Source organism: Pygocentrus nattereri, chromosome 4 (genome assembly GCF_015220715.1).
Source record: "Pygocentrus nattereri isolate fPygNat1 chromosome 4, fPygNat1.pri, whole genome shotgun sequence".
NCBI classification, from domain to species: domain Eukaryota; kingdom Metazoa; phylum Chordata; class Actinopteri; order Characiformes; family Serrasalmidae; genus Pygocentrus; species Pygocentrus nattereri.
Window position 1 is genome coordinate 33830111 of NC_051214.1, and position 22963 is coordinate 33853073.

Here is a 22963-nt window from a genome sequence, read left to right on the forward strand (position 1 = left end):
TATTGCAATCAAAATATCTAAACTGCAGAGGCAGAAAGTAACAAGGTGCTGTATACCTACTTTGTTACTTTAAAGTGGTTGTTTCTAGGGTCTACATTTCTTCCTTTGGCAACTTCTAGCCCACTTGTTTCTTTGAGAAAACATCCACTTGTTCCTCAAAGTCATTTTCTTTAATGCATGTAGTTCAGAATAAATTGTAGTAATATCACATTCTCCAACCTGACCTTCAGACTGACTCAAGGTTTATCCAGAACATTTCCTACTGGATTTCCAAGGTAGAAAATCTCAAAAGCACACTGTTATGACTTACAGTACTGTGCAAAAGTCAGAGACCCTTCATTTATTTAATTTTCAGCTAAAATGACCGTATTATGCGCTTATGTAGGATGTGTAGCTGTCAAGAAGACTTACTGTGGAAGGGAAAAAGACATGAAGAACATTTGCTAATTAAATACATAAGTATTTAAATCGCATAACAATGGACAGACCAACCAAGAGTCCATACCTCAACATCTCTGAATGTGCTTGGGATTATTTGGATCATAAGAAGCAGAAAATACAACCAACTTCTAAGACTGAATTTTGGAGCTGTGGAAAAATATCTGCATAATATATGCAAGATTTCTTTGAAAAACTGAAAGGAAGTCTTCTGAAATTGACAGAAGCTGTAATAAAGGCAAAGTATTGACACACAAAACACTCAAAAATCTTATTATATTTAGCTGTTAATACTTCTGTTTGTATTTTTCATTAAATTCATGGTTTTTGCTTTTTTATTGATGATAAAAAATAAATATCTTGCAATTTAGGACAGTTTTGACTTGAAATTAAATAAATGAATGATGCTCTCTAAATTTTGCACAGCAATACGATGTAGAAAATGCATCAGCTATCAACACGGGCTATCAACATGCACCTGGTGATGTTTAAAAGATTACAACTGATAATTATTACGAAAGAGCAAGATTTTAGTGGTTTCCTTGAAAAATCCTCTTAGATTATATCAAATAAGCTCAAAGAAAATGACTGATTGCTTTAATACCAGCTCCCCTGGTACAGACATGAGAAATGAGCAGAGGCAAAAATAAGCCAAGCAAAGGCAGCATAACATAAAATCAGCTTACTTAAAAATTAAAATGCTCCTGAGACCGAAAAAAAAGATATCTTCAGTAACACTAATGGGACTTTGACACATTATTATCACTCACACCATCTTGAATACCCAAGTGACAATATCACTTGAATAAACAGCATAATTCAGCAGATGGACATCTGCAGTTAACTTCAGTGCTAAGCATTTTTTCTCACTTGTTTTTGTTTATGTCCCCTACAAACTAAGCATAAAAATACAAAACTAATAATATACTAGAACCAGGCCTCCCATTTGGGAATAGGGCATTTCTAATATGAGCAATAGTGTGGTTCAAAGGAAAAGAGGATGGCTTTAAAATGTGCGAAATGAGCCAGGCTACTGAAAGCAGAAGCAGAAAAGAGCTTTTAGCAACCCAAACATTTGAGATGAACCTGCAGAAAGCCGTGGTCGAGTGCGGGGTGTTTGCATCTCTTGACGTGCATGGGGCAGCATATGGTAGCGCTTGGCCTCGTTCACCAGGTCTCGACAGGCCTCAGATGACTTGATCAGCTCCTCGTTGTCCACTACGTTCAGCAGATAGCTGGGGTGAATAAACGGCAGCCGCACTACTGCCAGCAACTCCGATATATGCTGTGAGAGACAGAGAAAATAAAAAAGCAGTGTCAGAAATTAACACACCATGGCTTTCTCAGACATCACATCATATCACATCTGGGTTTTCTTGTAAGGAAACAATATATATGAGCCCTCTGTGAAATGTATTTGTGGTCCTGTATTCCATGTTTGCATGACTGTGAGTACCTGGAATGCTAACAGGCCATTTCTCAATTCCTTACGATACAGATGAGGACCAATCATTGATTTCATTCGCTACTGATCTGCACAATGCTTGTAATCTGAATAGCGACACTGTATATAAGGAAATTAACTTTACAACCCCCCCCCCAAATAAACAAAAGAAAACAAAATAAACAAAAGAAAATTTCACAAAAAACAAAATTTCTACCAGAAAATTTAAACTTAAAAATGTAAAGGAAAGGTTATTACTTGCTGCCATGTGGTTGTTTATGGTGCCATGGCTACACCACTGTCTCTGAAACATGACACCATCCTGATCAGGCAGAAAATTGGAATTGTTCTCTGTTTTCCCTCCATTTAATTATGGAGCATTTTTTTTCCAAATCTGACTTTGGTCAACATATCTTTAGAATAATGAGATATTTTATGGTATTTTTAATACTTATGATGTAACTGACACCCCATTGAATAGAACTGAGCACAGTTCTGACACCTCTGCATAACAGTTTAATAAAAAAACTGAAGTCAGTTGTAAATATGTTATCAAAATGTGTATTTAGAACAATGTTTATACAGTACATTAAACTTTTTTTAAAAGTTTTTTAAAAAGGAAAGGGAAATCCAGATTTGTATAAAAATTACCCCTTTAAACACATTGCAAAGATTCACTTCATGTAAGATGAACCTTTCTAACACCTCTTTATTTCAGATCAGCTTCACTCTATCAAATCCGTCAATCAATCCTTTTGTCCTATCAGTGGCATCAGAGATGACAGATACTCCCATGAGAGTGTGTGTGTGTGTGTGTGTGGTGGGCAGCTGTCTCTGGGGATGAGCAGGTCTGATAGAAGTTAGCTATGGTGAGGGGCTCTGCAGGCTGATGGCTTGATTGTTGAGAACAGGGGCTCTGCGGGGTGTTTGTTCGCGTTAGTGTTGGGTCTGTAAACACGGGCTGACAGGGACAGCGGCCGGACTGACCTGTTCACCCCGGGCCATCACACCATCTCTTACATAAAGGCCTGTTCACACATGTGGCCTGTTCAAGCACCTGTGCCTGTGTTCCCTTTCAGAGCCAAAGCTGCAGGAGGACTCAGCGAACCACCAGGCCTTACCTGCTCTGACCTTGGGACAATGGCCACATTCACTTTAGACTCACTTGAGATTTGTACAAGGAATACTTGAGTTGACATTTTCTTACCAGCCTCGCGATACACCAATTGCATCTAGCAATTTCTCTTCATTTTTTCCCCTCTTCAAAATATCCTATTTAGCCAAAATTTTGTTGCACAAACAATATAAGGCTAGAGGCCAAGTCCAAGGAATTTCACGTTTGCCAAGTCTTGGCTGCACTTCAATCCTTTGTCCTACATGTATTCCTACTAAAATACTTCCCAAATGTGCCTTGTAACTAAACTTCCTGGGGTGATTATGTCCAAGTTGGCTCAGCTGTGGCCCTGGATAGCTGAAATGAAATGTCATGCGTGCTTGCTTTCAGTGTAAATGTATTAATGTAAAAACTGGCTGTCGGTTTCGGGGCACAGGAAATGTCCCCAGCAGGCCATCAACAGTGCTGTTTCCTGACTGAGGGATGGAGGATTAAAGACGGTGGTGGTCTGGACACATGGTCCGAAATAATGGAACAGCATATATTATTTGGAATCAATTTTTATATAACATATGCATAAGTTTGGGTACCAGTAGTGAAATTACATGTTGTTGAAGTTAAAACATCCTATGCAGGGAACATACTTCTATACAATTTAATGCATATTTATTGTTTATTTGCTGAATTAATATATTTAGCAACATTATAGCAAAGTTATTTTTTTATATATCCCCCACTAGTATTCCAATATTAATGTTACTGATGTTCCTAATATTTCATCAGCAATGTGTTTTGTTTATTAATCATTCTTCAGACTTGTATTTTTGTATCTTTGTATTTCTGTTGTGAACCTCCACCCATATTTGTTTCTGAGAGATTCCGCCTCTCTAAAATGCTCTTTTTATACCCAGTCATGTGTGCTAGTTGCAAACTACTCATCCAGCTGTTTTTTATTAGTACCTTTTACTTTTCCAGCCTTTAGTTGCCCCTGTTCCAACTTTTTTGATATATGTTGCTGCCATCAAGTTCTAAATGAGTTAATGTTCTTCATGAAATGGTAAAATGTTTCACGTTTAATATATGTTTTCATTTATTTACATTTTGTACAGGATCCCAATTTTTTTTGGAAATGGAGTTGCATTATAATTCAGTCATGAAAATGAATGCTTAGATGCTCTAATCAATGAGTGTGTTTACATGCATTTAACAATCTGATAACTTTAGAAAATCAGATTTTATCAGTAAGCTGATCAACAAGTTTACATGGACTTGAGTAATCAGATAATGTGAAACTCTGGGTCTACATTAGTCAGGCAGTAATAAGATTTCTGTATTACAACAAGCCAATAAACTCACAGAAGAAGATGTGACATAAACATCACAAAAACTCAAACATCATGCCATTTTAAACATCGTGCCACTTTACATAAAAATACGAACTTGAATCATATTGAGATTGAACAATATTTAAATCCTTTATTTCGTGTTTGGTTTCAACTGGTCCAACAGTGTTTTGCTGCCATCTTGTGATATCCACTGTCTGTTCTCATGCTTGCACAGACCGAGAAATACAACAGAAATCGTAGTATGAGTTACAGCTACAGCTTACTTAAAACACAGAGGCTAGAACACTCACCAAAGCAAAATGAACTGAGCATATTATTCACCTATTGAAATACCTACACTGGCTCCCAGTTAAACACAACTACATATTTAACATACTTGCAAAATATCATCCCTCGATGGCTTAGGACCAAAACACATCTCTTATATACCCAAAGGAAACAAACCAAACAGGCCTCTCAGACTTACTCGGGACTGGTCAGGTGGCAGTGCCCACAATTAGAAACAAGCATGGACCAACTTTTAGCTTATGGGCCAAAGCTGAAGATTTCAGATATGCCCAAAATTCTGACATCTTTAAGTCCAGACTAAAGACATTTTTTTTCTCTTACCAATGACATGTACAAACTTTCCATCTAGATTTTGCCCTTCTTTTTAATTGTTTATGTGCACAATTTATGCCTTTTATTTCCTTATATATGTACATCTAATGTATGCAATTATCTAATCAGCATGAGTGTCAGCAGTGCAGTGCATAAAAGCATGCAGATACAGCACAAAAAATGTAATCTTAGTGATTTTGACCATGGCATAACTACTGGTGCCAGATGAGTTGGATGTTTCTATAGCTGCTGATCTCCAGGGATTTTCACACACAACAGAATAAAAAAACATCCAGTGAGCAGTGTTTCTGCAGATGTGCAATGCCTTGTTGATGAGAGAGATCAATGGAGAATAGCTAGACTTGTTCAAGCTGACAGAAAGGCTATGGTAACTCAGATAACCACTCTGTCTGTAGTAAGCAGAAAAGCATCTCAGAATGCACAACATGTTGAACCTTGAGGCAGATGGGCTACAACAGCAGATGACCACATCAGACTCCATTTCTGTCAGCAAAGAACAAAAAGCTGAGGCTGCAGTGGGTACACGCACCAAAACTAGACAGTTGACTGGCAAAACATGGTCTTGTCTGAATCTAGATTTCTGCTGAGACACATAGATGGTTGGATTTCACAGCCTACTTGAGAACTGCTGCTGACCATGTGTATCCCTTCATGGTCACAATTTATCCGTCTTCTAATAGAGACTTCTAGCATGATAATACACCACGTCACAAAGCAAAAGTAATCTCAATCTAGTTTCTTGAACATGTTAATGACTTTAGTCCCCAGATCTGAATCCAATAAAACACCTTTTGGATGTGGATGAATAGGAGATTCACAGCATGAAAGGGCACCTGGAAAATCTTCAGGAATTGTATGATGCAATCATGTCAACATGGACCAGAATCTCAAAGAAAAAGTTTTCAGCATGGATTGTGGAATCCATGCCATGAAGAATTGATCATTCTAAGAGCAAAGAGAGGCTACATACATATATAATTTATATATATTATAAATTAATGAAGACTCCTAACTTTTGATTGTAGATTCCAAATATTTGCTAGTATATGTCCTGCTAGCCTGTCTCCACCCTTAGTCCCCCAACCTCCACAGCCCCTGCCAGTGGTGCAGCTCAGCCAAACAGCTTTGGAGCGGTTACAAAAAATAATCATCAGCTCCCGGGCCGGGTCGCCACCGGGGACCAGGCGAGAGCTTTAACAGGCAGCAGGGGGATTTCTGCTCCTGCTCATAAATCTGACTCGCTACAAAAACGCTGATACTTGCGAGCTAGCTGTCCTGCAATAGACGATTAAATGATTGCGCTAAAATATGCAATCCGCTAGGAGTGCGCACAGAGCAAAAAAGCAAAAGCCTCTCCAAAGTGACATTCTTCAGCCTGAAGGACAGGAAAAAACATGCCGCAGGGAGGGCGAATTCTCGACCTGATGAATAATGGATGGGTTCAGCTGGACCTCATACAGAACCCGTCTTTGCAGTTATGACCCATGTGGTGTCCAGTCTGACTGCTAAAATCAACAGAGTGAGAAAACTGAGCCGTTGTGTTTAGGTATTAAAGTCCAGAGTTTTGCGCGAGCATGCAGTGGAAAGGCCCAGGTGTTGCTATCGTCAGCCATCCTAGCTGCTTCAGCAGAAAGGGCTTTTAAAGGCATGTGGAGCACTCAGCAGTGTTTGGGGCAGGCTCTACTGGACAGGGATTAATGCTGGTTCACCCTGACCAACCTCTAAAATAGCCTTGCCATGCCAAGGCACTCTAAGCTAGGTCACTGCGCAAGGCAGACAGAATTAGTCATGTTTTCAGTATACTACAATACACTATACCAGCAGAATTGATCAGACATTTTTACAATCCTTGATATGCAACAAATATAAACGCAGTCATAGAGAATATACAACCAGCAGTGTTTCAGTGCTTTGTATGATGTAAAAGAAAATGCTTTCCAAGCATTCTTCACTGCTGTCTGTAGACCAGAGTAGTTTCATTTATTTTACTCACACAGTTCTCAGTGTAGTACCTCTAGCTCTTAGTGGAATTTAAATTTGATGATTATTCTGTCATGCTGTCACCTGGATTTCCTTGATCCTTTCCCCTCACTTGCTGAGCGGTCCAGGATGTTGCCCTGCCCTGTTGGAATATACCCATTATGTTTGTTTTTTTCTCCTTTAGCCCCTAAAAGCTGGAGTTCTCTAGCAAAAGCAGTGTGAAATTTTATATTATTCCTCTCACATAGCAGGGCCAGCCCAAATAATCTGCAAACTTCATTATATATGGTATTCATTTGTCACACTGATGTACGTTTCTGTATTTAGCATTTAAAAGCTTTACAACATAAATTTTATGAGCAAAGGCCTTTTTCAGTTTTTGTTAATATCTGATTTTTTTTAACAAATACACTATACAGCAAAAATGGCATTTTTTCTGCTAATTTAGGTGCATAATTTTGTTCTATTTTATTCTACTGAAGGGCTGATTTTAACATGTTGTTGGGAAATAATAAAACACAAAATCTAGTATGTGCTATAACATTTGCACAGGCCACAATGTATGTTTTAATTTTTTTGCCCCAAAACAGCAAGTAAGTAGTAATTGTAAATTACAAGTATGTTCTGTGTAGAGGATGTTATAACTTCTTTTTACTTAGAAAATCAACAAAACATGTCATTTGATCAGGGGCACTCAAACATATTGTAGCGCTGGGTTTGCAAATCAGACACGTGCAGATAAAAATGAACCCAGAGGGTTTATTTGAAAGGAGATTAACAGAGTTAACACTAGACCACGTCAATAACCAGAAGAGCCAAACAGAAAATACAGGAATAGATGAAAACGAACTCAAAAAACAGGCAAGGGTCAAAACCATAGAAGAAACGTACAAACAACAAAGTCAAAAACAGGACGAGAATCGTAAATTGGAGAATACAAAGCGAGGTCAAAACACGGAACAGCAATCAGGAAAATAAATGGCTTGGTATGCACTGACGGAACAATGGCAATATTTCAGAAAGATCAGGAGCAAACAGACAGGTATATCCACTGAGATAAACAGGTGATGATGATTAGAATTCAGGTGACCTGATGGGTGGTTTGTGATTGGCTGGAAGAGTCTCATGACAGACTGAAGGATTCTGGGAAGTGGAGTCCTTGATAGTATGAGTCTCTGACTGAGAACCAGGAAGTGTGACACATATGCATATGACTGTAGCTTGCATAGATGAACACATCAAAAATTCTTGCCAGCAACAAACTGCCTTCCACATTGTCACTGAAGCTAAAAGAGCAGAGATGCCTCAGAAAGTAATCACATATGTGGGAACACAATAAGAAAAATGCTCACTGCAAACTGTGATAAGAGGCTGGTACATGATGAAGGCACAAGTTAGACTAGCTCAAATATGGTATTTCATATACCTCCAATGCATACAGACACTTTACATTTACACACATGAAGCCTCTTGACTTTGTACCTCTACATATGAACAATAAAGTTTGTATTCATAAGTATAAACAAAAATATGTCCAGTCCAGTCTGTCTCCAACTTAACAGCACAATCACAAGTTTTACTGTTTAGTACAGCACAGAAGCTGATATGTAACTACCAACAAGATCATCACATTTAGTAAATTGTTATGTTAAATACAGTTTAGAAAGCTATAGAAAGTGGGAGTGTGATTTGACCAGACCTCTTTGGAGTTTAAGCTCACTCACATGCAATTGAAAAAAAATAGACTTGTGCTTTAATGGACTAAAGATGGGCGTTTAGTGCAGCTGGTGAGAAGTGAAACACTGAATAAAATGACAGCTCTGTCTGTTCTGTCAGAATAAATAAACTTCAGATATTACTGTTTTTAAGGTTGAATTTGAGAAGTATTCGAATACTTTTTCAGAAACACAAATGAGTGTTCAAACTCCAGCAATACTCAGAGTTCTTTGAAACAAGAGAATGAATTCTGTACAGACTCTAAATGCTTGTGTTCATAAGTAGAAGAGTGATGTTTGATTGTTATTTAAATTTGATGAAAAGTTAGTGTTATGTAGTTTTGTTTTATAGAAAGCAAAAAAACGCTTTTATTTGTGGCCTGTTCAAGAATTATGGCATATTTAATTTTTTTTTTTTTTTTTTTTACAATATGTAAAGCTCCTAAATGCCATATAATGCCATATTGAAATACGCTCCCTGTAGAACATGTGTACTTATTTGCACTCAGAAATTCAAGTAAACATGTAATTTGACCGTGGGTGTTCAAACTTTTGCAATAAGCAACTGAAACTGGAGACAAAACAAGCTTCTTCAACACAAACAGCTACAATACACCCTGAGCGTCTTTACTATTGACTTCCAGTAGACCTACGCACAAACACTCGCTTTCTCAACACCCCTTTGCACACACCCACTCATTTACATGTATCCAATTTCTGCATCTGAATTCCCACCATGCACAAGGCTCAATTTGCCAATGAGCCTGACACCAACATTACATCTGCCACACACATTCAATCAATGTTAAAGGCCCCTGACAGCCTGCATTCAATCAGCTCCACCGCTGTTCCACTTCATGGGTTTCGTTCTGAACAGTGTGCCACTTCCATAGCTGTGAATCAGCACTAATCCCGGCACCTCACATTGGCCCTGGCTGCAACTGTGCTGGCCGCACTCTTACAGCCATTAGCGGCCCTGGAGGCTTGGTGCCTGGGTATGCTTTTAGCACCTGCTGGGTGACGTTCAGGGACCTGCACTCACTCTATGCCTGTAATGTGCCTGGAAGGTGTTGATTACTGTGATGGTGGCGGGGGGGAGGGGGGATGACTGTCTGGAGGGAAAAGAAACTACATTCAGAGTGTTTACGCAGAAGGACTAGACTGAGTACAGAAATCACATAATTTACTTCAGCATTATGGAGGTGAAAAGAGATAAGAATGAAGAGTTTCAGTAGGGAGAAATACTGATTTGCAGAGGCGTGAATGCAATTTGATTATGATTCAAATTCTCATCTGAATTATTTTGGTATCATTCAGATTTAATTTGGACAGAGGAAGTACAACTATTTCTTAAATATTATTTGCTATAATATTTAAATGCAATTACACAAGGTACATACAAACACACCACTAATAGCTTCATTTATATATATATATATATATATATATATATATATATATATATATATAAAATACCAAAGCCACAAAGCCAAATGCTGATACATTTTACTGCCCAGCATGACGCACATAGTTTTGTACAAAGCAGCACTGTACACACAACAAAAACCTCTTGTTGAATTCTTATCAAATTTCTGTCTCAAGTGTAAAATAATTAATGCTTAGCAGCAACAGCGGGGGCTTTTAAGGCTTAAAAATATACTGAATTGTAATGGCAGAATTATAATAAAACAGTTAACCAACCAGGGTGTTTGACTGACCAACAATGAATTAACTGGATTTATATTGATCTAAAGAAAGTTATATTCATTAAACAGTAAAATGTTCCAATTTTGTCAAACATCAACAACTGCATTTCATCTTGAAAAGTCCTCATAACAAATTTGGCAGTATCTATTTACACTACATGACCATAGCATTAACTCTGCAGCCTAGCTGTGTAGCCTCTAGTACACTTATGCTTATGTTTGCTGCAATTTTCATATTTTCCATGAACAAAAATGAGGCACAATTGGGAGAAAGTTGTATTCAAGAAAGAACTGGAGAGTAAAGCTATTAAGTACTAACCAGAACCAGAACCAGACATGAGAGCAATTTTGCATCTACCAGGTGATAAATATGCAGCAGAAAAAAACACAGAACACCACTGCCCTTCATATTTAAGACTTGTCCCATCTGGACAAAGCAGGAATTTGCACTTCGGCAGTTCAGCGATGTTAATTTATGAGAGTTGAAGAGAGTACTCATCGTGTTTGTAAATTATTATGTACGCTCTATTATTACTGTCTTAAGTAATAAATAATAAAAAAAAATTAATTACATCTTTAGATCAGAGGAACTTTGTGCAAAATGTACATTGCACAAAAGCAATAACAAATCAAACAGGGACAATAACCCTGAGAGAGAAAGAGAGTGGTTGGTGTGAATGACCTCAAATTCAACTCGTAAGAAAAGCAGAATAATTTTATTGTTGAAATATATGCTAATACTGCTGAATCAGTATCAAGAAATACACAAAATTAGCACATAATAGTACAAATTAGCACATAATTGTGTAAATGTAAATAACATGGTGTTACTATGTACACAGCAACATCATTCCATTTGCACTTGTTGTAAGTAGCACCTGCCTTTATTATTGAGTGTATTTACACAGAAGTGGAATATAGGTAATTAATACAATAAGCCAAGATTATTTTTTAATTTACTTTGGCTACAGCCTGGGATTTTGGCCAAAAACTTAGCACATACTTTATTCAACGTTACTATGAATGATTCTAATTGACTTCAACACTCCAAAACAGATGCACATGCAGAAAAGGTCCCACCCAGAACAGACAGACAAGACTAAAAACATCATAGAAATGAAGACACACACACACATTACACACACACACACACACACACACACACACACAGACACACACACACACACACACACAGTCACACAAGATGGATTCACCCAAAGTAGACTCAGCTCATCCAATATGCAAGATGTATTGGCTTACCAGTGAGACAGAGCACGGCCTTTCTCTGTCTGTCTCGCTCTCTCTCACATGTATTCTGCACACGTATGCTACTTACACACATGAGTGCCTATTCACAAGCTGAACGTACGAATACATCTCAAAACATATGACACAAATGGAGGATTCAAATGCTTCATTTCAAACCCATCTGAAGCCACACTTGCACACATTCCGCTGGAAATATGTGTCCGATCCCAATAGGACTCGGGTTCAAATTTCACATTTGGGCTCTCACAGCCTGCATTTAGACTACGTTCACATTACCAAGCTGAAGTGGCACAAATTTGTTGTTTTGCCCTGATGTGACAGAATCATTGAGTCACTTGGCTATGTTCATATTACAGGCCTCAGTGCTCAAATCCAATTTCTTGTTCAGACCAAATCTCTTTGGCTACGTTCACACTGCAAGCCTCATTGCTTAAATCCAATGTTTTGCTCAGACCTGATCTTTCTAGCATGATGGTTTACACTCGTTTAGGTAAGTGACTCAAATCTGTCGTTAATGTGAATGAACCCCTGTCCTAAAATGACCCACATGCACACATTCTAATCAGTTACATCACATGAAATGAGCCTTTGCTGCAAAGACAGCTCTGTACAGCTCTCAGATGTTCATTAATAGAACAAGACAAGGCAAAAATGGTGAGATGTGTTGCTTTTCCACCGTTTACAGGTTTTAACCTCTGTTCAGTGCTGCTGTCATGTTAAAAGTGGAAAAAAAACCCACATGAATTCCAATCTGAGTGTTTTCATTAAAGTTGCATGGCCTTCAATCATATACATATGCGATTTAGGACCACATATGAAAGTGGCTCAGATCAGATTTGAAAAGACCAGGTTTGTGTGTCGACATTGCTCATAAAACACCAGATCTGAGTCACATTAAGGCAAAAAATCAGATTTGTGCCACTTCAACCCGGGAATGTGAATGTAGCCTTTAACAAGATAATTCACACTCATGTAGGTAAGAAACTCAAATCTGTCATTAATGTGAATGAGCCGGTGTCCTAAAACAACCCATATGAGTACAGCCTAATCAGTAATGTCACGTAAATTAATCACATGCGTCATGAACAACAAACAAATTAACCAGCAGGACAAGCCTTCATAGTGGAGATAATTAGCTCTGAACAGCTCTCAGCTGGCCATTATTAGAGAAAGATGAAGGCAATAAGGGTCAGATGTGTTGCTTTTCCAAGTTTTTTGGCTTTAATGCTGCTGCCTCATTAATGCTGAATGATGGCGCATGTGCAGTGAAAAACAAACAAACAAACAAAAAAAAAAACATAGGAATTACGATTGGAGCATTTTCATTAAGGTTGCTTGACCACAAATCAGAAATCTATTATCAAATATAAAAGTCTGCATTCCAGTGCACAAAACCAATTTTAGCCCTAAAGTGACACAGATCTCATGTTTTCAGAGCGACGTGGACACAAATCGACCTCAGCCACTTTTTTTCTGATTCATGCCCATGCAACCTTAAAGAGATCAGATTTCATGTGTTTATTTTTCCACTACACATGCACTTTCATTCAGCGTTACCATGGCAACAGTACCTAATTTGAAGTTATTGCTAGTAAACTGTCCAAAAGTAACGTATCTGATCCATTTTACCTTCACCGCCATTCTAATAATGAACAGCTAAGAGCTGTTTAAAGCAAATTATCTTTGTAATGAAGCCTTGTTCTACTAGTTAGTTTGCTATTCTTGACACACATGGATCATTCACGTGATGTTACTCATTAGGTTGTGTGCAGGTGGGTTGTTTCATGTTGCAGGTTTGTTTATATTCATGACAGATTTGAGTCATCTACACAAATGTGAATTATCAAGTTAGAAAAATCAATTCTAAATTGGGCAAAGAGGCATGTAATGTGAATGAAGCCCTAATAGATCTTAACCTGGATTTTTAACCTGGACATTCTCTCTACTTTCATTATTTTAAAAGGTTTTGTGACCTGGCATGCTGGAGTCAGCTACTCAGGCTGTTGATAGAAATCAGCACTGTGGTTCTCAAGGTCCATATTTGCATGTACACAAATGCATGGAAAATAAACAGCAAATCAATTTAGGAGAAAACAAATTAGTGCAGCCAAAACCTGTACTGTTTGGTGATCTTATTATTTTCAGCTTTATTTTTATTTTATTTGTGATCTAATAATGAGTATTATCATCACTACTGTAAGCAGCACTATCATCGTGCTCTGGGTGATGATGAGCTGGTTTGGGTCAGTTTCAGACAGTTTTCTAAAGCTTGTGTCAGTTCTAGGCTCAAAACGATAACACAAAATTTTACTTGGCTCAGATCAGGTTTAGACCTGGACAGAAAAGGAGGGTTTCCACATGTCCTGAGAAAACAGGAAATTTAGGCTTTTAGACTTAAAAATATTTAATTTTAGTCTAAATTCTAAGATTTAGAAAGAGTAAAACTGGGATATTAAGCCACTGCATGTTACACATTCTAGCTTCTGATGTCTACTGAAAATTGACTGCTGCAGTGTCTAATTTGGAGAGATGAGTGCTATATAGATGAGATAAGCACCTAATCGAACAAGAACACATAAATAATGTCTTTTCATATATAATTTAAAAAAATAGAAATTCGATCGACTAACCAACTGATAAGGGGCTGTATGGTTTAATGTTAAGGATGATGGCAGAGGCAAGTCAATGTAAAATGACATATGAGAAATATTAGAATAAATAGAAATGAGCAAAAATACTTTTTATCTGTGTTAATTTGCAGTTATTCAAATGATTTAAGGTGTTTTTTAACAAGCAAAAACACATTCATCCCCAAGATAAAAAGAATTTGCTTAGTTTGCTTGCAAAGTGCTTAAGACTTTTTCACAGTAGTTTATGTAATAGAAAATGTTTGGATTAGTTCTGAAAAATGATTTCCTATAAATAATGCGATTCTGCAAATTCTCAGGCTGTATTTTGGGTTTCAGACTAAACTGCAGGCCTCCTTAAAGCTCTAACACACACACACAGAAGACGTATTTACGCTGAGCTGGAGAATAATCAGTCTGACAGCACGCTGGGCAGATATGACAGAGTCAAGGTGTGAGCATGCTGGGAGGCCTCACACAAATGAAAAATGCCCATTGAGAATTTTCCATTTCATGCTGTCAGCGGGCACCACAGTGTGTGTGTGTGTGTGTGTGTGTGTGTGTGTGTGTGTGTATATGAGTGTCATCACATGGCCACATGTTGTTTTTATACAAACGATACCTGCACTGAGAGACATTATTTATTCTCCTTTAAATATAACCTCAGCCAGGCAAGGAGAAATGAGCCGGCGAAACATTCCCTCACACACACACATAAAGTTCATCCGGGGGGTATTCCCCTTCAGGGAGAGACAGAGAAAGCGAGAGAGAGAGTAAGAAAGAGACAGAGAGAATGAGACACAGTAATATAAAAGATATGGGGGTGGGGGGTGGGGGTGGGGGGGTAGCAGTGGGCTCAGTGAGGCGAGCTTCAGCTGGCCTGGCGCCTGGAACTCTGCTTCTGAACCATAATGAACGCATAACAGACACAGTGCTGAAGCCATGGTCTACAGCCTCCAATTCTGCTCTATACAGCAGCTGCTGCCCTAACCCCACAGCATTACGTGGGAATTTAGTGATGGCTCACTTAGCGCATTTGGCTTTACTTATTTAATTGAATTAACTCAAATATTTTATCCCATGAAGTAAAACTAAGAGCTCACTCTTCTTCATTCTCCTATATACACAATGTACATGCTAGCTTCATACTATCCACTGATTATTTGTAGCAAGTACCATACACAATACTAGAGCCTTTAATAGTTATTACATAGTTATTATATAGTAATTGCATAGTAGTTATTACTATAGTACTACAACTATATATACCAGTATATATATATATATATATGCAATATAACATAACATCAGTAACTTTACAGAATGAACAATGCTCTTCACTTTAACGGTATATGAATGTGAAAAAAATGTTTAAAAAATATATATTTTATTCTCATTTTGATTTTTAGACCATATCTACTGATCCAGTTATCAGGAAAGCTTATAGTAGCTGAGAGCTGACAATATCTTTAAATATTTTACATAAACACAAAAAAACTCAAAAATAATTGTGTTACAAGGTTGATTTAACAGCAACGATATAGTAATGATTGGTAGAAATCTTGCCAGCAATAACCGGATAATAAGCATGCACTTTAAGGATTAAAATTCATGCAAAAAGAAAAGGAAAAAAAAGACATTATAATTGACTACTTATTAAATTCCTCCACCAATACAACCAAAAGACCCCTTAAAAACTCCATAATCCTTATCTATATGTCTTTGGAGCAGAAAACCTAGGATCAGGTCTTCTCTCCATGTTCTAATGTCCAGCACGACTCTCGCAGTTAATACATCCTATCTGCCAGGGACATGAACAGAACATCAATAGTGGCACATGTATTGTTACTCTCTGACCACTGCATTAGACGGACCATTATAGTGTGAATACTGATTCCCTCTGTCCTGTAAGGACTGTCATTAAGCACTCTTTTGGACTGCGTATTAGTTCTTCCTTCAAAACACACTATTAATCAAATCCCTTTGTCATGCAGCCTCAGCAGGTACAGATAAAGTAGAGGCTGGAATTGGTCAGGGCATGTTGTTAATGGGCCTGCTGGCAGTAAAAGGGGCCTTCCCTAATTGAAAGCATGTGGCCTGGGCTGTGGAACAGGGGGGTTAGAAAAAGGCCTGTGTTTCAGCACTCCACACTTACTCTCCCCAAAGATGTTAGAGGTGCATCAATATGCAGAGCTGCAGTGCCAGCAGCTCTAAATGGGCAGTTTCAGCATTCAAGTCATGACTTACTTCTAATGTGTTGGCCGTGCACCACAGACCACACATACAGGATTTGATATATAGTGTTTTGATCTGATGGATAGCAGTTTTATTTATTTTATTGAACATTATAGCCATATGTGCCCATAATATTCAGAGTTACTATAGGCTCATCTTTAGGTCTATTCATTGTGTTTAAGCTATCTGAACTAAATATTAGTACTTAATATTCAATAAGACTTGTATTATTGCTTACTCAGTCAATAATATTAAACTGCTATATAAGTTATACGAAGTACAAGTCCAACTTTGATTTATTTAGTTTCAAGTCAAAATGGCCATCAAGCACAAGTTATTCATTTTTCAAAAGATATATCTAAGGAGATTTGACAAAAGAAGTTTCAAAATTATGAAAAATAATTGAATGTATAGAGAAAATGGGACTCCTAGCAATTGTGCAAGACATGTTAGACCACCAAAACTGTCATCATCAGATAAACAGTAAAGCTTTATCTGTGAGAAGAGGAGAAAATCAAGCTCCACTCTTGCATCAGAGCTGAAAAATGCACGTGTTTCTGTCTATCCTTCCACTGCAAGAAGACAACTCAACACTGAGTCTGAAAGGACTATCTGTAACTGTCAAGATGTCTTTATTGACAAAAGGAAAAAGAAAAAATATATACTGATTAAACAAAGAAACTGCTGGTCTTCTCAGAACAATGGACTGGCCACTCCAGAGTCTAGCCCTCAACATCACTGGATGTATTTTGGATTACTTGGCTCGTGAGAAGCAAGACCGAACTCTGAAGGTGTGCAGATTTATTTGAAAAACTTCTTGACTGAAAACTGTATACAAATGAAGGTCTCTTTGCATTGTACTGTAATTATGAGAGTGAAGAACTGAAATGCACCCACATACTGGCTCTTATGGTATGAATGGTCAAGGGTTGTGTTTTCTCATAATTTACAAGTCAATAACTGTAAATATAACCTTTTATAAATAAAGGTTTTCACTAGCTAACTAATAACAAAAGCTACAACCAGGTAGCCAAAGTCACCCTAACCACAAACCTAAAATGACATCTTGCCATTTGACTTCATGTCTGGAACTGCTGCTGGCTCTCCGAATCTGCAGAGGAATGATATTGGAGCTTCCACAGCATGACAGGAGTAAACTCACTGCTCTGCACTCCTGGCTTCCTGCTGTTTACACTAGTGGGAGTTTACTGCAGCAGCCTCCAGCTCCAAGCCTGAGTGACAGCTAGACTACTGTTTAGACTCAACGAATAGAGTACATGGACTAGGGCTGGAAGAGTTTACACTTAATGGGTCAACTCCTATGTACATGGACGTAATGTAACTGACAAGCAGGTCCTCAGGCGATCGCCTCATGCTAGACATTTGTCATGATTTATTCCAATCATAATTACTGCAGAGATCGAGGAACATAAACAACAATCATATGAGTAAACGATTATTGTCATGCTGTTTGGCTCAGTCCGTTTGGGCCCATATCTAATAATGCAAAGGCAGAAAAAGAGCTCATTTAGGAGCATAAGGGCAGGATCAATCATTCCGATGGCATGTAAAATTTTTAAGCCCCATGAGCTATTTGCAGCAGCATTATTCTTTCTTGCCAGTCACATGGGACCAGTGTTATGACTACAGGAAAACTGTGTTGACTCACTGTGTTACACTAATGCAAATTAAGATGGCGAGATGAAGAATTGCCCAACATGCCTCCATACATCATCTCACATGGCGGCAATACTTCAGAATCGTGGCTGAAATTAAGCTAAGTAGTCAGGCTGCTCACAGAGGAGCGGGTGCTAAATCAGAGGTAATTAGCTCAAAGTGAGAAAATGACTTGTTTACATATAATGCTGACAAAACAAGCTGTTTTTTTTGTTTTTTTTTATTCCACTCCTGTTGACTATCTCTGTCACAAACATTTTCTCATCTCAACTATATCTTGCTCCTGTATCCTCATGCACCACTTTTCCCTCATATGTCCTTTTAGGTCCTGTTTCACAGAGTGAAAATTGCATATTTGTACCGTTGACACCAACAAAGGCTTTCTATGAGGAACAACATTCCGCATTTGGCTTTATGTTTTTTTCCCTGTATACTGACTGTGACAATTGGGCTCAATATATCCTTGGGAAATGTCACAAGTTTCAATCAAAACACTTCCATCACAGTCTAGCCTGGCTGGCTGAAAGAGACCGCAAAAGAAAGAGAGGATGGTAAAATTGTGTTCATGACCCAATGTCCTGGCGTCACACACAAACTCCAGCACTGGCCAGTAGTGGACCTGTTTTATGGTGAACAAATGCATGCTGAAAGTGTGTGAGCCGCTTCTTAAGCAGCTCAATGCAACGGCTCTGTCACACACGCCTCAGCTATTTCAGACAGCCACCGCGCTCCATCATGACTCCAAAGAGCCTAATGTCATGCCACACAGCCCCTGAATATCTGATTCTAGCAGCAGCTCTGTGGAGCCTCAGCGCTTATTTATGTTAGCTATAAGCAGCCTCGATCTTCTGGGAAGTGAACAAAACAGGGCAAGGCCTGGAAAAAGTTGCTGACCACTCCTGTTTCTGGCCTCTCTGAGCCCAAACTTCTTCAATACGGAGGGAGATTTGAAGAGGCCCTATTGAACTGTCTGGAGCCTCGCGCACAGCTCTTTTGATCCTTAAAGGAACAGAGACACTTCAGGGGGTTTAGTGCTCCTGCTGTGTCCAACGCTTTCACTCAGACAGGGCAAACCTCAGTTCCAATAACATACCTGCAGACCACGTTCAGCTCTCAGTCCTCCACTGATTTATACTCAGGCATTTTTAAATATGAAACACCAATTCAGTCCTTTATGTTCACTTCTTACATCTGCTCTGAGCATTTTGCTTTTGGCATCCCCACAGAGCATGCTCGCAGACTGGAAGTCCAGGTTTCTGAAAACCTCAAACCTCTCCAGTGGTGTGCTAGTTTTATGTTGCCACCACTCTACACATATGCTTAAGCAACTACAACAAGGACATTGAGTACTAATGCACATTCAAAAGTTATGTTCATTTTACACGCCTTACTACTCTTTGCCCAGATCCAATGCTTCTGTTTTGACCGTTCATATTCATGTTTGTAAGTGACCCACATCTGTCTTTAGTGTGAACCCTGGAAAGTAGAGCCCAACTGATATAGCATTTTTAAGACAGATACCGATACCATGTTATTTTCTTCTCTTCTTCAGAAAAACATAACAACCAAACATTCTTTTGACATTTGCTGTGTGTAGTTACGGGAGTCCTCACCTAGATAACATGGCATAATGCAGTTTAAAAACTAAAAAAACTAAACTATAACTTTAGTTAAAAACTAAAAAACTTTATGACTTCATGCTGCAATGTTACAAACACAAATAAGCAACCATTAAATTATCACTTAAAGAATTTAATTATTAACTGGATTACATGTGGGAGCATCTGAACATGGCATGTTACTAATAACAAAAAAAAAATCCTTTTTGAGATATGAATAAAGTCTCCTAGCATATCAATGCACTCTAACAAAGCAGTGCAATTACAATACACACACACACACTACATGTTTGAAAGAGAAGCTAGATAACTTTGTTTGGCTACCGAACCATGCTAGATACTTATTCAACTCACATTTATTTATGCGTCCCTGCTGGTTCAATAACTTCCAATGATTACAATAACTACAGATTCTTGTGTACAACATTCTTGTGTCTGAGGCTACTGCTGTAACTGCTGTACCATTTAAATTTGAACATTTTAACATGAAGCAGGTGAATGAGCAGTTCATTTAGGCATAAAAAGTTAAATGCTTCCATTTAAGTTAGTTATCAACAGTGTTGTTGCTGTAAGTGACGCTGAGAAATTTTTAGATGTGATGAGCTCGGGAGAACATGTAGGACTGTTTGTTTAATGGCTATAATAAAAACACTGTTTCATAAAGAAATCTACAATCAAGTTTGTCACAGCTTATCCAATACCTCTCAAGTACCGTAATATTGAATGTAGGCAAATTTTGGTGTTTGCCTGAAAGTACAGCCTTTCACATTACTGCAGCAAAAGCAGGCATGGCTGACATTAATGCTGTCAGGCTTATTATGGCTAAGAAGAGAAGACATGGGAATATTTTTATCATTATTAAAGTATTTCACATATCTCTAAAAAAATCATATGTGTCACAATTAGGTAAACAAATACATTTTCCAACAAAAATGCTTCCTGAATGACTTTTTTTTAATTTTCAAGCATTGAAAAACTGGTAGAACTTCCCTTTAACTTCAATCTTCCGTTACGGCACGTGCACATTTATATTGTGCACGTGTATCTGTGTGCTACAATGTTATATATCACTGTATAAAAGAGGTACAGGGTTTCCTTTATTGTTGGATACACTGTGATTTTCTTTTCTTTTTTTTCTTATTGATTGTGTAAGCTTATTCAGACTAAAACTCAGATCAATAAGTACTTATTATTGATTGCTTGAATAAATTTTTTTCTCAGCTTTGTTAAATCACACTCTTTACATGTGAAACAAATGCTGTACCACTCACATTTGTTTGTTTTTTTAGTTTAGATATAGAGACAGTGCACATAAATAAACATTTCTGTAAATGTGCCAGTTTAGCCTATTTGGCCAAATTTTCAACTGTAGGCCAATGGCAGATACAATGGAGAATCACAGATAAATGGCAGAAACGTTCACATTTTTTAATGGTTAACTCTTTAAGTGTTCAGAACTCACCGGCAGGTCTGGATGTCTATTAGACAGATTCATATCTTAAATTATAGCAATTTACACTATAGTCTTTGTAGTGACTAAATCGTAAGCCTTGAGATGTCCCAGAACAAAGCTGGGATTTTAAGGCATTTATTAAATCGAATTTGGTGCATTTGAGCAGGGAAATCACCAAATCATCACTGCTGCAACATTAACCCAGGCAAAATGGAAGCCAAAGAGAGACTCACCTGCACTCTGTTTGTCGGGTCCCTCTTGATCCATTTGATGACCGTCTCATAGACCAGCTCTTCTGCCTTGGTGTTGAGGCTGTCATTAGAAAGGTAACTGACCAGGTCCTCCTTGGAGATGCTGAGGATTTCGTCCTGTCCGGCCACTTCGGGGAAGTTCTGTAGGGCGAAAGCTTTTGCCATGTTGTGGAGCTCAGTGCAGCACATGGCCTCGGCCATGGCCAGCACCCCCAGGCAGTTTCCGGCCGTCAGCTGCTTCTCTGAAGAGCACAAAGGAGAGAGAGCACGTCTGTCCCTTACATCCATAAAAGATCACAAGGTTGAGGGGAGAAAGGCAGCAAAAGCTATCTGGGCTATGTATCTGTGAAGCTCAGAAGAGCGTTCTGGCTCAAAGCACCCCAGGGACAAACATCAGGGCCAATCGATTGAGCCCAAGGATGGCTGGGATGCCATCCTGGGGATTAGCGCCGGCAGGTAAAGCTCTTATTGGTGCCTTAAGCCCCCACAGGGACGCATGAGGGGTCGCATCAGCCACCCAGTATGTGAGGAGCCTTAAGACATACAATTCAATAACTATTATAAATTATTCACTAAATACTATGAAACTATAAGTAGGTAAACTGTAATCTCTGTAAAGAGATGAAAATTAGCTTTTTTTTATATTTCTATAATAAAAAATCTGAAGGTTTTAGAATCTTGAAAAAATTAAAACATACAAAAAGTTTCAACAATTAAAATGAGAAGAAATACTCAAATAAAAAAAAGCATTATTTCTGGGGCACTAATCAAATTGAAGCAAAATTGGGAAGTGCACACACACACACACACACACACACATATATATACATATACATTCATTGTGGCTAAAAACACAAAGGATGTCATGTCACAATACAAATACAAAAAGCAGATCATATGGCTTTTTATAATGATGAACTTACCAGACAAAACCTGTTACAATAAATATAAAACTTGCACACCACATGAAGTAAAATCTACAAAGATGCACTAAATCCAGCCTCAGTTTGTCTCAAATTTAAAACAGAATGAAACAAATCACATCTCGTTAATATACTTCTGGCTTAGTGGACATCTGGCCTGGGCAGATTTGTTTTTATTATGTCTGGAAGGACGTAGGGATGTAACGTGCCATCAACCATAAACCGGGTCAGACGCCTTTTCCTCATACAAAAGGAACAGAGGATTTTTTTTCAGGAGTTTTGTGCCAGGGGCCATAAATGGCATGCTGCAGACAACTGCAAAGTGAGGTACATGCCCAGCACTGGCATGAAAAAACACACACACACACACACACACACACACACACACACACACACACACACACACACACACACACACACAGATATGAACATACACATACTTTCACACTTGCACACACTCACACTTGCACACACTCTCCATACATAAACTACCATGCAAAAGTCCACCTTTCATTTATTAAATTTCCAGTCAAAACCGCCATTAA

At 38.2% G+C, this 22963-nt stretch overlaps 1 protein-coding gene across 1 annotated transcript in view; it reads right to left on the reverse strand.

The window, feature by feature from the left end:
• LOC108411895 (kelch-like protein 29) overlaps positions 1 to 22963 on the reverse strand; it is a 260527-nt gene that overhangs the window by 38819 nt on the left and 198745 nt on the right. Inside the window, exons 8-9 of the mRNA XM_017683689.2 lie at positions 21478 to 21737; positions 1525 to 1723 (exon numbers count right to left, since the gene is read on the reverse strand). Coding sequence (XP_017539178.1) covers positions 1525 to 1723; positions 21478 to 21737 — 459 coding nt within the window. The remainder of the gene's footprint in view (positions 1 to 1524; positions 1724 to 21477; positions 21738 to 22963) is intronic.